Source organism: Centruroides vittatus, unplaced genomic scaffold (assembly GCF_030686945.1).
Source record: "Centruroides vittatus isolate TY-2023 unplaced genomic scaffold, ASM3068694v2 contig_248, whole genome shotgun sequence".
Lineage (NCBI taxonomy): Eukaryota > Metazoa > Arthropoda > Arachnida > Scorpiones > Buthidae > Centruroides > Centruroides vittatus.
Genome location: NW_027121567.1, coordinates 68,448 through 84,120, shown reverse-complemented (window position 1 = coordinate 84,120; position 15,673 = coordinate 68,448). Strand labels below are relative to the sequence as shown.

General features: G+C 31.1%; 1 protein-coding gene across 1 annotated transcript; it reads right to left on the bottom strand.

Annotated features, from left to right (window-relative positions):
* Positions 1-3,307: 3,307 nt before the first annotated feature.
* Positions 3,308-4,093, bottom strand: LOC136971359 (uncharacterized). Its single transcript, XM_067265805.1, has one exon. The coding sequence runs from the start codon at positions 4,091-4,093 to the stop codon at positions 3,308-3,310; it is 786 nt and encodes a 261-aa protein (XP_067121906.1).
* Positions 4,094-15,673: the final 11,580 nt, after the last annotated feature.

Genomic DNA, 15,673 nt, shown 5'->3' with positions numbered 1-15,673 from the left:
ACTTAATAACCTGACTTTGTTTCTGTTTACTAAATTGAATTTCACAGTAAAATACTCGGAAACTCTAAATTATAAAAGCCACACAGATTAAATGGCTTAATTTTTACAATATCAATTTAAAATGGATAAAAGCATTATTAAATAATTATTATTTATTCGTGTATATCGACTTCTTTCGAAGAAATACTCATTTATTGTGCGGTTTATGTAAGCTGAAAAATTAAATTTTAAACATATTTCTTGGTGAACACGTGACCGAAAGCTATTTTTATCTTGGCGGGAGATTTCCTAGTGACCTATCTCATATCTAATTTGCATATTTGTAATAATATTTGTGATAATCTTTATTAAACAGATCTGGACATTTTATATTATTTAAATTTGACTGGATTAATTAAATAATTATATAAAATTGTCAGTGTTTAGTGGGAAAGCTTCAATCGCATTGACATCGTAAGTTTTTCCATGACGTATAGTTGGCGGGAGAATTTGCGCAGCAATCTTTTTTATATCTAATTTGCATAATTATAGTGGTAAATTATTAACCTTTATTAAACAGATTTAGTTATTGTGTATTAATTAAATTCATCGAATTTCATGAAATAATTTTTTAAAACTTTTAGCATTTATTCTAAAACTTTTCGTCATGTGATAAAATTTTTACAGGAGCATCACTATATTAATCAATTGGCGGGAAAATTTAATAGCGTGCGGTTTGGTGTTTCTGTGTTTCTCGTTTTTTCGAAGTTCACTGCGATAAATTTTTATTACGTGGATTCATAGATTTTGCGTTGTTTTTAACGGATAAAAGGTGGAAATTTTACTCTGAATATAGAACTTGTTTTTCAGAATATGCTACTTTACAGAAAGAAAAGTTGAAAATAATTTATTTTTTGACAATTTGTGAGAACTGATCTTTGTTTGGATGTAAATGAAGGCATGTATTATAGGTTTACTAATTTATTTGTGCATATAATTATGTAGTTCTAGTTTCGAGACATTTATGGTTTTTAGTGTTTATAAGCGTGTTATTTAGACATGTCTACCAATTTAGTGCTAAAACGTAGAACTACGTCAAAGAAGAATACAAACTTTAATTAGCAAGTAGTCCCTTTATTAGCAAACTTAATTTGTTGGTAGATTTTTTTACATTTAAAGTGTAATTAGATGAAACTAAATGGATGTGAACATAGAAAGTAGAATATGGCAAGACTAATAGATAAAACTATTATTACATATTACTCGATCAGAAAAATTTATACTTGAAGAATTTTGTTTTGATAATTATTGCCTAGGGTTTATGTCGAAAATATTTTTCAGTTATATTTGTAATTACAGTTAATTCGAATAGTAATGGCGCATAAATATTTATAGAATTAATTGAAGTTTTCGAATTTTGTTTTGAGGAAACTGAGAAAGGCAAGAGTATCTACAGTTGTATAATGAACTGAATTTAAGTAAATTAGGTGACTTTGTATGTTTCGATGTAGTTTTTTATAATATTACGATATACGAACTTTCGATTTTGTAAATTGTATTATACTAAAAAATAAAGTTTTTCGTTATTCTCCTACTTAATGATGTATTTATAATGTTTCTGAACTAAATAATACTTATTAAATTGAAATCCGAGCTTTACAAAGTACTATGAATATTAGAGAAGACCGTTTTACTATAAACTACTACGTTTTACTACAGCTTACTCCAATGTTGATTCTACGAAAAGTAGGTCAGACAAGGACCGTTAGACTAATGACGTAGGCTGTTTACTTTTTCCGGTTGCATCGGTGCACTCCCGATAGCGTCATTTACAGAAGTCACACCTACTTTTTTCTGACGCGAGCCAATTAGGAATATTAATTTTTTTAACCAATCAGATGACGGCGGGAGATTTAAATTCGATTTATGTCGATAGATGGCCATCTAAAATTTCATATTTATTTTAATTTTCTTTCTTTTATCGTAATTTCTCGAGAACTAAAGGATATTCCAAAACAAAGTTGGAGAACCCAACTACTCGTGAAAATTCTACGACTTCACGAAATGGTCCAGGTATTTTATAAGAATTTTTTAACGATCTATTGACGTCCCTCACCACTGTCACTCGATCGCCTTGGACGTCTATTTACGTCCCTCACTGTTAAGAGTTTAAATAATAATCTAACACCTTTATCATTGCCGAGAAAGTTTAATTTAAAACAAACGTTTTCGACCTATTCCATAGGCCATCATCAGGTTAAATAAACCGACAAATGGAACAGTTCCGTTCCAGAGGATCGAATACAAATATTTAAATTTCGTAAAAAATTGACAACGGATTAAAAGATGATAAATAATAAACGAATATTGTATAAAATTAAAAACAAGGAATAAAATAAAAATTAAAAATAAACTCAGAAAAACTCCTAAATACAAGTATCAACTAATACTAATGCAGAACAATAAAATAAACATGCAAATTAAGAGTTCCTTGTAGAGTTTTTAACTATAAACTTCCAGGCCGATGGAAGGGCCTCAGCGTCCCTCGCATTTATACACGCCCCTTCCAGTTTGCTTTTGTAAGTCTCTATTTTCTCAGCGGTCCTTGCTAATGTTGGGGAGCTCACGGGTTTGATAATGTCCGCTTCATCCCATTTAACTACCGAGTTTTCGGTCTGAGCCATTTGGGATAGTACCGTGGCGTTGGAACTTTTTCTGATGTTATACTTGTGCTCCTTTAGTCTTACACTCAAACTCCTTGTCGTAACGCCGATATAATCTTTCTTAATTCCCAGCTGTGTGTTCTCGTACGGTATCCTATACACACCTGCTTTCTCTTCCTTCTTAATGCTATTCTTGTCATTCCTTAAAATCTTATATAGGTTGGGGGCTCTTTTTAGAATTATTGATGATTCATTGCGGTTCGCAATTTCTTTCATAATGCCTTTGGCATATCTGTTATAAGTGAATTTTGTGATTTTACCGGGACCTTGTTAGAGCCTCTTGTTACGTTCTTCTCGAATCTTCTAACCATTCCTGTTATTGCGCTTTTCTTGTACCCTAAGGTTTTGGCTACCTGTAGAATTCTGTTAATTTCCTTTGCTCTGTCCATAACGTTGTCACAATACAGAAAGGCCCTTCGGATTAGAGCCCGGAATGCCGCCATCTTATATTGATATGGATCATTTGATTGCGAGAGGATATAAAGTGGGCTGTGCGTTGGTTTAACGTAAACACTGGTAGATAAATGCCAGTTTTTGAATTGGATGTTGATGTCTAAAAAGTGTATTGTTACGGAAACTTTTACTAGTACGGAACTTTTCTGTTCTCATTTCAGTTTTAAGCCGTCGTTATTACGATTGATGCTTTCAATGAATTCATTAATCTTACGGTTATTATTCCATAATATAAAGATGTCGTCCACATATCTTTTAAAATATACTATATCTTTACGGAAGTCATACAAAACTCTTTTCTCCAGTTTTCTAACAACTAACTCACAAAGAATTCCTGAGATCGGACTTCCTATTGGAATCCTCCTTTTTTGTCTATATGTTTGACCATCATAGCTGAAGATAGATTCGTAGCATATCAGGTTAGCCAGTTCTACTACTTCGTTGTTGTAATGTATCAATTGTGGGATTCTGCTGAACAATAATTCGAGTAGTGCTTCCTTGCATGATAGAATTGTTATGGACGGATACAAGTTCTCATAATCCAATACCGTTCCTACTTCCTCTTCCATTAACGATATGTGTTGAATTTCCTTAACCACAGTCCCAGGATCTTGTGCCACTAGTGCGTTGCTTTCAAGTTGGGAGGAGATAAACTTGTGTAATCTTTTTTCTAAGACAAAAGTCGGTCCCCTGCATTTTTCTACTATTGGCCTAACTTGTTTATCTTCTTTGTGAGTTTTAGCGAATGCAAACGACCTTGGAATAGCAGGCCTTGGGTTCCGGCACTTTTTAAGAAAAGGCAATACAGTACAAAGCTTCGTTCCTTCTAGCTTCTTGACCCGTCTATCAATGTTCTCAATAATATTAACGTTAAACTTTTCACATTTCGTTTTTTCGATGTAATCCTCTATCGCCTTTTTGTAAGTTTCTCTTTTCATGATCACCAATTGTTTACTTTTATCCGCTCTTGTTACGAGTAAATCGTTTACGTTCAGACAACGCTTAGTAATCCGAATATCGTTATTCCTAAGTTCTCCTAGCTTCCAATGTTCTTGGTTTTTAATGACCGTTTTCCATCTAATATAATCTTTTTCTAACGAATATAGCCCAACTATTTCTTTCAATCTCTTGAATCGAGGTTTCCCAACTTCCTGGATTCTCAGGGACGAAGTTCGGGCCTTTTTCTAAAACTTCTTTAATCTTCTCTGGTACCTCTATTTGGTCCCACATAACAAATGCTGCAAGGTTTTTCTTATTCTTTCTTGTTGTTTGCTTAGCGATAATCTATTTCATTTTCTTAATATACCTTTTCGTCAAACTCTTATGAAATTTGTCTGTTAGTCCAACTACTCCTTTGTTAATTTCCACTAACTTTTCCGGATCATCATTATATATACTATTTTCAAAGTCGATAATCTCACACAAAAGCCCATACTTCTTGTTTTTCGCTATCCTGATAGGCTTTCGAAGGCATACTATACAAAACCTCACTTTCAGTGAAAGGCATTCTTTTGGGACGCTGATTCTATTAATTGACATGGGAAAAACCTTGTTTTTCAAACATTCCCTTAAAAACTCCAACTTACAGTTAGCTTTGATCAGCTTAATCGTTAACTTTCTGTAACTTCTGTAATGTTCCACCGGGCCGCCATAAAAACATTATATAGAACGTGCTAAGCAAAATATTAAATAATAATTTAACACCTTTATCGTTGCCGAGAAAGTTTAATTTAAAACAAACGTTTTCGACCTATTCCATAGGCCATCATCAGGTTAAATAAACTGACAAATGGAACAGTTCCGTTCCAGAGGATCGAATACAAATATTTAAATTTCAAAAATTGACAACGGATTAAAAGATGATAAATAATAAACGAATAATGTATAAAATTAAAAACAAGGAATAAAATAAAAATTAAAATAAACACAGAAAAACTCCTAAATACAAGTATCAACTAATATTAATGCAGAACAATAAAATAAACATGTAAATTAAGAGTTCCTTGCAGAGTTTTTAACCATAAACTTCCAGGCCGATGGACCACTTTATTATTTATCATCTTTTAATCCGTTGTCAATTTTTTGAAATTTAAATATTTGTATTCGATCCTCTGGAACGGAACTGTTCCATTTGTCGGTTTATTTAACCTGATGATGGCCTATGGAATAGGTCGAAAACGTTTGTTTTAAATTAAACTTCTTCGGCAACGTGTTAGATTATTATTTCATGAAGTTAACGTCCTCATTGGGCCGTAATTTAAAAAAATTGTAGACCTATAAATTCCCAATGTCGGCCGTCTTTTTGCGTCTGTTCTTTCTCAATCTCGAAAATGGAGTTAAATAGCGGAAAGCCGAGATAACAGGTAAAAAGCTTAGTGACAGTAGGCCCTAATAAACTGTATAATGTTATTTCAATTCAAATATTTTACCCCTGAAAGGAGTTAGATACATCGTCGGCAGGACTCTGTCACTAACTAGAAAAGTATGATGTTCAGGGGCATGACACTATTAATTTGAGTTGGAGAGCATTCTTTTATTCTTTTATTAAAAGTTGTGAAAATTGTAAACATTATATGTTTTATTCTGAATCATATAAGTCAAGTACACAGAAATTTATTTAACTTTCAGGATGTTTCATTTAATTAAAATGTAATTTTAAACATAGAAAACATTAGAAATACTAGTATTAGAATATAAGGACTTCCACTGTAAGGATTTATTGTGACTTTTGAACGATTTTCAGAGTGTTTGTTCCAGTGGTATTTGTTTCAAAAGCAACTGTCTGTTTTTTCCCACGAAGGCATAAACTTTGTTTCAATTGAGTGCATTTGTTTAGATTTCAAATTCTATTGTTTTATGATCAGATTATTAAAATTAATCAGTGTTTTTGCTTTGGGTCGAATTTTAAAAAATATCACTTGCAGCATAGCATCTGTGCAAAAAACAAAATGTATAAAGCTACGAACAAGTAATGCACAAGATACGCTCCTGTAAGATGACACAAAAGCTACGCCTGCATTCACTGATACCAATTGTTTTCAAAAACAAAAAACAAAAATTTTTAACATTAAATCTGAAACAATAAAATCTTTTAAAAAAATTGAAGAACAAATATAAATATTAGATATATTTCTTTATAACTGAGCAATCGTCACGATGTATTTATCAATCGTAACAGTCTTTGAACTAAGTATAGGAAGCAACCAAAGATGTATGGCTGGTGCAGGAAATATACAGGGCCTTAATGTTCATCCGTACCATAAAATTTCAATGTATTTTCTGGATTTCATAACTAGGGTATGATTAATTTAACAGATTCAACTACTAATGTGTAAAATTTTGTGGATTCTCTTCATTGTATTAATTTGTTTAGTTAAGTCTTCTGATGTTCTGTGTACATTCCAGCTACAAACACCGCCGTTGTCTTTGTATACGCATAAAGAACTTCAAGTCAAAATGTAACACAATATAATTATTATTATATACAACTTCATGATTTTTAAAAATCATAACATTACTGATATTATTTACGATCTATTTGTACCTAAGTACTACACCGAAAAGTATTCATAATAAAAATATGCTTATAAAAAACATCAATAAATGCTTTATCATATATACCAGTAATAGTAATTACATGCACCAATAACTCTGCACTTTAAGATCTTCTTTAAATTAATATATTATAGTTAACTCCTAGTAATTCAGCACGTGCTTGTCAAAGTAATGACCTGAATACCGAAAATACCACTATAATATCATCCACTGATTACCTGTCAATTATCTCTACTTTTGAATTTTTAATCATCGTTAAGATCTAAAAGAAATTCTATAATGTTTACGAAACGTTTAAATTCATTCATTAATCATAACAGTTACATTGTATTAATGTTCTAATTAATCTTTTAGATTTTTCGAATATAACAGCTCGATATGGCAGTTTAAATTTTCTGTATTTTTCACGTGTGTATAGCTATGATTATCGTTATTAATGTCTCAATATATACGACGCGATTTTTTTGGTGTCTATCTTACGTCAGTGGTGCCTATCTTACGTCAAAACATTTGATAATCATCTAAAAAAGAAAATAGAGGAAATAAGTACAAAAGTAGGCATGTTCGTCCGTACTGAAATTTCTTTAATTCGTTGCTTTATCAATAATGTGGATCGTATCCTCCAAGAATTGCATTTCTTAGCAGTATTGTTAGTAGTATGTCGAGTGTCATCTTTGTATATGTTACCGGCAAAACCCGATTTTACGCCAAACTAGTTTTGCCTAGGCCAAACTAGTTTGGCGTAAGCGTGTCAGGCCAAACTAGTTTAGAATTATTATTCAAGTATATTAATGGTTAAATATATTAATGGTTAAATATATTAATGGTTGATTTAAGGTCATCATAAAACACAAATAAGTTCATTTTTAATTTTAGTTTGATTTTAAAAGTTATTTTTATTATTTCGTTTGAATTTTTGAAAAAATTTTCGAAAGTTAATTACCTTTAAATGTGCATGGCTTAATAAAAAAAAATACAAACTGATAAGTACTGATTAGCTTATTTTTATTTTACAGTTTTGTACAAGTGTTGTGTCACTTCTAATCAATACCGTTTTTGGTTAATTTTACCCTAGTATTCTAATAATTTGGTTGCTAATAATTATGGAAATTTATTTGAATAGGTTGGGTTAGATTAGGTTAGAACGTGCGTCCCCACTGTTCCCTGTCTTCTGATTGCTGGAATCGAAGACGAGCCGCCACCTTCGATATCTAAGGTAACATTAATCCTGTTTTTTATAATTAAGTAGATATGTTTGAATAAATATTGTTCATCTAATTGACTGCCTTTTAATTTTATTTTAACTATTAATATATTTAACCACTAATACACTTGAATAATATTTCTAAACTAGTTTGTCCTAGGCAAAACTAGTTTGGCGTAAAATCGGGTTTTGCCGGTAACATATACACAATTATCTAAAAACTACACAGAAGAATTATTCTTTTCACTCGTTTTTTATACTATAATAAAATTTGTTTCATTCGTATGTTTTGCAATTTTATCTTCTGTCTCGACAAACGTAAGTTAATTTTGATTTCCAAACTGCGTAAGTAAATAAATATAATAAAATTTAATTAATATACAGGGTGTCTATGGTTAAAGTTTCTCCATTAAGAGCATGTTGTAACTGTAGCAAATAAGAGGATTGACAGAGAAATTTGTATACAAACTGTACAGTACGCGATGAGAAAAAAAATTGCAAAAGTAAAAATTTAGTTAAAGCTTCCGATATAGGGCGCATTATAGGAAAATTTACGAAACAAAACACAGTAAATAACGGAAGCCAAACCTAAAGTGCCATTTTAATCTGTTATCTGAAACATTTTGTGTGAAGTCATCTGTGTATTTAGTCACCAAGATAACAAAATAACTTTATAAATGCATTTCATTCATTGTTGTCATTAATTGCTTATATATAATTTCAGGTATTATTAAGTAGGGGAAGGTGGTGCAAGACGGGGCCATGAACGTCCGATTATTCATGGTTAACGTGCTATCATCTAACTGTTATTTGGGGAACTAAATGTCAACCTCAAAAGGGGATCACGGGTCGAAAGAACGTTCGAATCGCTCTCTTTGTTTGGAAATAAGACAGTTTTCCATGTTTTAGCAATTCTTCATCTAATTTAACAAAAACAATTAACAGCAGTTTTGGCACCCCCAGGAAAACGGTCCCTGTTTACCGAAAGAAATTCTGTAAAATCAAAAGTTACAGGCATCAGCAAGGGTAGGCCTAACAAGAAATAAAAGACAAATGACACAGAATGCCTCTACTGTGAAGGGTTATAATCTGCATCTACAGAGAGTTGGGCTAAATGTAATCGTTGTGATAAATGGGCACACAGTTCTTGTGCCAATAATGAAGAAAACGACAGTTTAATCACTTAATTTGTTCTTCTTGTATATAAAAATAATATTCCCATTTTACTCCATGGGTGAAGCAAAATAGTGTATTTACATGTAATTTTAAAATATTAGATTTTCTTGTTTTTAAAAACGTTTTTCAAAAATTAAATTATGTATTATCAAATGTAGTTGCGGAGAATAAAAAAATTACCGTTCTCATCAAAGTGGTTACCATCTTATGATTTTTCAAACCTTAAAATCTTCATCTTGCCCCACTTTCCCCTACATAAACACAGAAATTAAATACAAAAGTATGGATTTTTTCTCTTTAAAGGTGAAATCGCTTATTGATGTAACATAAAATTTTCTTATTTCTAAGAAATTATATTCCATACAAGTTTTAATATATGGGTCGCTTTCTTTATAGTATTTTTTTCTTTATATATTCCAGATATTCCAATAAAACTTGAAAGGAATGACCGTTGTTCCCTGGTATGCACGATGCCAGCGAACAATACTCATTTTCCTAATACGGTGTTTGTTCCGAAGCCAAGAGCAAAGCAGGCTATTTCACAGCAATCTGATCGAAGGCGACGTCGAACGAAATTTGTTTGACCATCGTAGGGTCCAATATCGATTGCCGGTCAACGACTCGACGTCACTCTACGTCATACTCTTCTTCGAAAGTAGACGATCCCTTCGATGACTCTCAGATTAAAGAAGTTGAATTTCTCAGGCGACAATCGGAGAGACGTTCATGCGCCGGGAAAAATTTATGCGACTTATTTTGGGCTGATATATGTTTATATATTACATAAAAATATCTCTAAAATGTTTTATGTATCGATGAATCGCATATTAACTAATTTAATCAAAATAAAAAGTTCACAAAATCTTTTATAAGAAACTACAAGCAACACAAGTAGTTCTCCGATGAAAACGTTTTCGTCTGTTAATTTAAGGCAAACAATAAATGAAAACTTAACAAGTAATCAGTAGAATAAATTTCAAGTTGAAGTGATTATTCTTAGTTTTAAATTATTTTAATCGCCTAATAAATATTTCACAAATACAGAGCTCATGTACACATAATTGGATCCTATATTCAAACACTGGCTAATCTTCGGCTCGCGAGCTGCACGTGACTTTTTCTATATACAGTCAAACCTGTTATTGTGCAGTCTTCTTCTGTGCGATTTTTATTTGTGCGATTTGTTTTGTGCGATTTTTTTTGTGCGGTATATGAAAATTTCAATCAAATTGGAACATAATTGACTCCTGTAAAATTTTTAAAAACTCTATTGGTTGTTTTCTATGACATCAGCAAGTTTTTTTCATTTTTTATTCAGAAAAATTTTTTTCTCATACGTTTATTTCGGTTCCCTCTTATTTTAATAGCATAAAAACCATAAATATTATGTTATATTTGAACAGATGCGGTAAGTTAGCTTCCCTCCAGCTTTAGACTGCAGGTGTGAAATTTCACGCCTTGTTAAATGAAATAACACTTCCTGCAGCTATATTTATCAAATAAAATCATTATTTAACGATTATTTTTAACTTTTTAATGTTAGATTCGTATTTAAGTGGAAATAATTAATTAATATAAAAATTAAAATTCTTAGAGGATTTTTTCCCCATTAGGTGTTGCAGAAAAAGGCCCGAGGAGTTAAAAAAGCAATTCCTAGTTATTTCGTACGGTTTCGAGTTATTTTCTACGTGAGACTTTTTTTATGCGGTCCCTATTCACCGCATAAAAAAATATTTTTTAACTGTGTTGCGAAAACTATTTTTTATAGCCACTCGTGAAGTTTCGCGCGATTTTTTTAATGCATTTTCTTATATGCGGTCCCTATCCACCGCATAAAAACAGGTTTGACTGTAGTTACTTGTGCTCCGGTGAGTTTATACAATTTTTGAATAGTTTTGTTACGCAATACTTACCATATGTAATATTTTTGTAGATTTGCTGCAAGTATGCTATAAATACGGCTAGAATGCGCCTCTTACCGTAAACAAAAAACTGAAAGCTAAAGTTATGTTGGTAAGAACCAGTTTTAGACAGTTGTTGTCTCAACTACAAATCCTGAAACAACAAGTAATGAAAGAGAAACATCGAAACATATTTAAATAAAAAAACAAGCTTAATTATAACTTAATTTCTTATTGCGTACATATAGGTAAGCAATACTTTCTTAACCTTACATAGTAGTCATATTTGCTTTAGATCAGTGGTAACTATGATTGAATTTTCTAATGGTAGCTATATTGTTAGTTAGTTACCAGTGAACGGTTGTCTCTCTATGATATTTTAACCATATAGAGCATAACAATATTCTAATAGCGGATGCAGGATAGTGTATTTCTGATAAGAGATACGTGTCTTCAGGAATACGCTCTGCTGTAACCCAATAATAAGTAGATGTACTTCGTTAATAATAAATACATCACTAATTATACTTCATAGAATATTTTTATTTATGAATTTGTCCTTGACAAATTCGTGAATAAAATATGAATTCTATTATAACTATTGAAATAAAATGACGTTTCACCAGCTAATTTCTGTACATTAGACATATATAAGACAAGCTGCGAATAAGATGATATTCTGGTGTTAATATAGGCCTAATATAAATACTGTTATTAACTTCTATTATGTTTATATATTTATAATATCAAAAGAAGAATTTCAACGATTTCAGTCATAATAAGGTCAGTTTTATTACAATAATATCGATATTTTCTTCTTCCTTAAGTTATGAAGAAATTGTTTCTTCCACTCTATTTTAAAGTATAAAGAAAGTTAGAAAATTAATTAATGCTTAAAATATTTTATCATATTTTAAAGCTATATCTTAATTCAGAAACGAGTGAAATGAGTTTGTAAATGTTATAGAAATTTCGCAATTAATGCAGCAATCATTACATTTCAAGTAGAATTTAATATTTATTTTCTTCTATCCAAAAATTAAAAAATTCTTTAAATATTACAAAAAACTACAGAATATTAAAAGTATTATGGTATTATCGTTAATCTTGTGAATACGTTTAAATGGTAAATACTCAATAATTTTAGATATAGACTTTATAATAAGAGAATGATTAGTTGTAAAGTGCATTCTGTTAATTTAAAAAAATTTCTTTATTTTATAATTATCAATTCTTGATTAATAAAATTGTTCTCTAAATGTTGTAAAAGTAAAGTTTTGAAACAATTAATAATTAAAATAATAATAAACACATTCAAAATTATTACAATGGAAAATGCAAACGGAGTTGTGCTGTAAATCCCTTAAAAAATATATTTTGTTTTATCTTAATATTATTATCGACCATCCAGCTTTTTGTCTGTCCCTCCTTAATTTCAGGAATGCGGTTAGATAGATGAAAGACGACACCAGATATGAAAATCATAGAGGAAGAAGGCCCTGTATAACTATATCCGACCAATGCAAACCGAAAGTCACGTTATTTCAATTCAAAATTTTTTCCTGAAAGGAGTTAGATAGATGACTGGCAGAATTCTGTTGATAATAAAAAGTATGATATATAGGGGCAAGTGTTACTGATTCGAAGTTGAGAGCATAAATTAAATAAATTTAAAATATGATTAAAAATTGTTCAAGCATTGTGATGATGTCACAATAAAATAATTGTTCGTTTACCTTAAAATAAATTATATGCAATAGACTGAGTCAATACAGCGATAAAAGGAACTTTTCGAAATTTTGCATCTAAGCTAAATTTTTCTAAAAATTTAAGTCATTATACGTAGCAATATTTTCGTTATTATTGTACAATATTTTTGAAATTTACTTCTACACTCAAATCATATTAATATGTATTTTAACGCTAGTTTCTATTATTCAACCTGATACAGCTATTTTAATATTTATCCTTTTACTACTTTTATTTGTAATTTTGTGTAAAGGTTTTTTGTGTAAAAAGCTGGAAAATGATGCATTCGACATTTATACATTTTTATTGTCATCAGTTTTTTGCATAAGGAATAAATTCGATTATTTTATTTGAGATAAGCCGGGGGCTATAGGGGGTACCCTATTAACCACTTAATCGGCACAGGTTGTTAAAACCCGACCTTAGAGTTGTTTGGATGGCTGGAGGAGGCAAAAAGTGAGTGGGGATGTCGTGAGTAAGTCGATAGGTATTCTTTTTGGTGGTGAATAAGACAGATGGACAAATTGAACAATTAACAAAAGAAAGTTTATTATACAACTAAACCTACGATACATATAACTAAACCCAAGATTAGATGCGGTTAAATGAGGTAATACACTGTACATATGCACTCCTACGGAGTGGATTGACAAAAGTGTATCAGCTTGCATGCTGACCTAATGACCTAACTCTGTCGCTACTAACGCTGAGAGAAGGTTTACAAGAATTTATAGCTACCTCGATATTCGTTGTTCAAATTAGATGACGTCCGTTCGATCGGACAGGAATTGGCGATTGTATGGCGGGTCTTCTTTCCGTTGAATTGCATAGGCCGGGACAGCCCATTCGTGGAGCTGAACTTGGCACCTAGTCGTCGGTTATTCCGAGCACTAATTAATTTATTCGTCTTTCTTCTGACATCGTATGGGACGACCGCCCGGAACTTCGGTGTCTCCACCTTTTATGCCTGGCGCCTGGGAAAATAATCATGTGATCGACTATTGATATGTGGAAGTCTACATTTTACTCACCCGTACTCACACATTCACGCACTTGTTTTATTCTTTTTCCTTTTTTTATAAACTGTTGTATATTATAGATAATAACAGATCATTTCGTTTTCTGATTGGTAGTGACAAAAGAAAACGATTATATTACTTCTTTATAATCTGAAACCGTGCTTTTAACTTAGTTGTTTTTAACACAATGAAGTGTTATAAATTAAGACACTTGGCGGTTTTTTCATCTTTTATTTAGTTGACACGTGCAAAATTATATACGTTTCGGGCTTCCAAGCCCCTCCTCAGCCAACTAAAATATTAAAAGGGTATACACAATTCAAAAAAGCAACGGGATCAGTTAAATTTCTTAATTCTTTAAAAACCAAAGTAAAATCCAAGTAAAATAAACTGCTTTTTAAATCCGATTTCGAGTGAGTTATTTAGACAAAAAAGGAACGAAAAGATGCTATACTTTAATCAACTTCTTTATTTTATCTCCCAAATGTATTTCGCAACGCCTCATCAGTGGGTAGTTGAGTCTTGGTAACTTCCGTTCCTTTTATGCTGGATGATGTTTTCCCAGCATGCATCTATCTGCATACCGTCATTCAGATTAATTAAATTTGCATATTCTTTTATACAAAAATGTTCTATTATTCTAGGTTTTAAACAATCTTCTTCTTTATAAAGTATTTTCACATTATTTCTATCTATTTTACAAAAATTATTTTTATAATGTAGGTACCACGGTGATTCTTCTCTTTTTAATCTTATTGCTGCCTCATGCTCTTTTAAACGTATTTCCAGCTTCCTTCCGGTTTATTCAACGTAAGACTTCGTTTGTGGACAAGTACAAGACAATTTATAAATTACACCTGCAACATCAAGTTTGTTTAACATATTTGTATCATCTTTGTTTATGACATTAACTATATTCGACAATTTGTTCTTTTGTTTTGCCACGATACATATAGAATACTGTTTAACAATTAATTTGTATCTTTCATAAAGTTTGTGTACATACGGAAATTCAACATATATAATATTATCAATATGATTCTTTACATTATATCTGTAATTTACAAATTGATTGTACCACTTACATAATAAATTCTTTGGATAATCATTCAATAAATATTTTTTAAAAAGTTGTTTTATTTCTTTATCCGTGTCTTCCTGTAAGGATGTCCTATTTACTATTTTTCTGAGATCCATAATAAAGACATTTTTCTTGGTTTCTACAGGACAATATGATTTATAATTAACAGTCTTTTTTGTATTACATAATTTTTCATACTTACGGAACAGCAATCGGTTTTCCTTTCTCATTATAGTAATATCCAAATAATTTAATTCCTGGTTTTGTTCTTCCTCACTGGTGAACTTTTAAAATTTACACAGACTTTTATCGTCAAAAAAATGGAATCCCTATGGGATCGGTCGTCGTACCAAAATTGGCTGATATCTGCATGATACCGATTGATGAAAATATATCACAGGCTCCAGGTATAGAGTATCCAGGTATATTACGGTACTAGTTATTACGCACTATGTTATTATTACGGTTACAGATATATTACTAGTTATTATTACGGTTACAGGTATATTACGCACTATGTATCCAGGTATATATCCAGGTATACTACGCACGTTATGTTGATGATATATTAATTATATATGACTCACAAATAATTTCATCCCAAGATATTGAAAGCCATGCAAACAGTTTGAGTAATAACTTAAAGTTCACCAGTGAGGAAGAACAAAACCAGGAATTAAATTATTTGGATATTACTATAATGAGAAAGGAAAACCGATTGCTGTTCCGTAAGTATGAAAAATTATGTAATACAAAAAAGACTGTTAATTATAAATCATATTGTCCTGTAGAAACCAAGAAAAATGTCTTTATTATGGATCTCAGAAAAATAG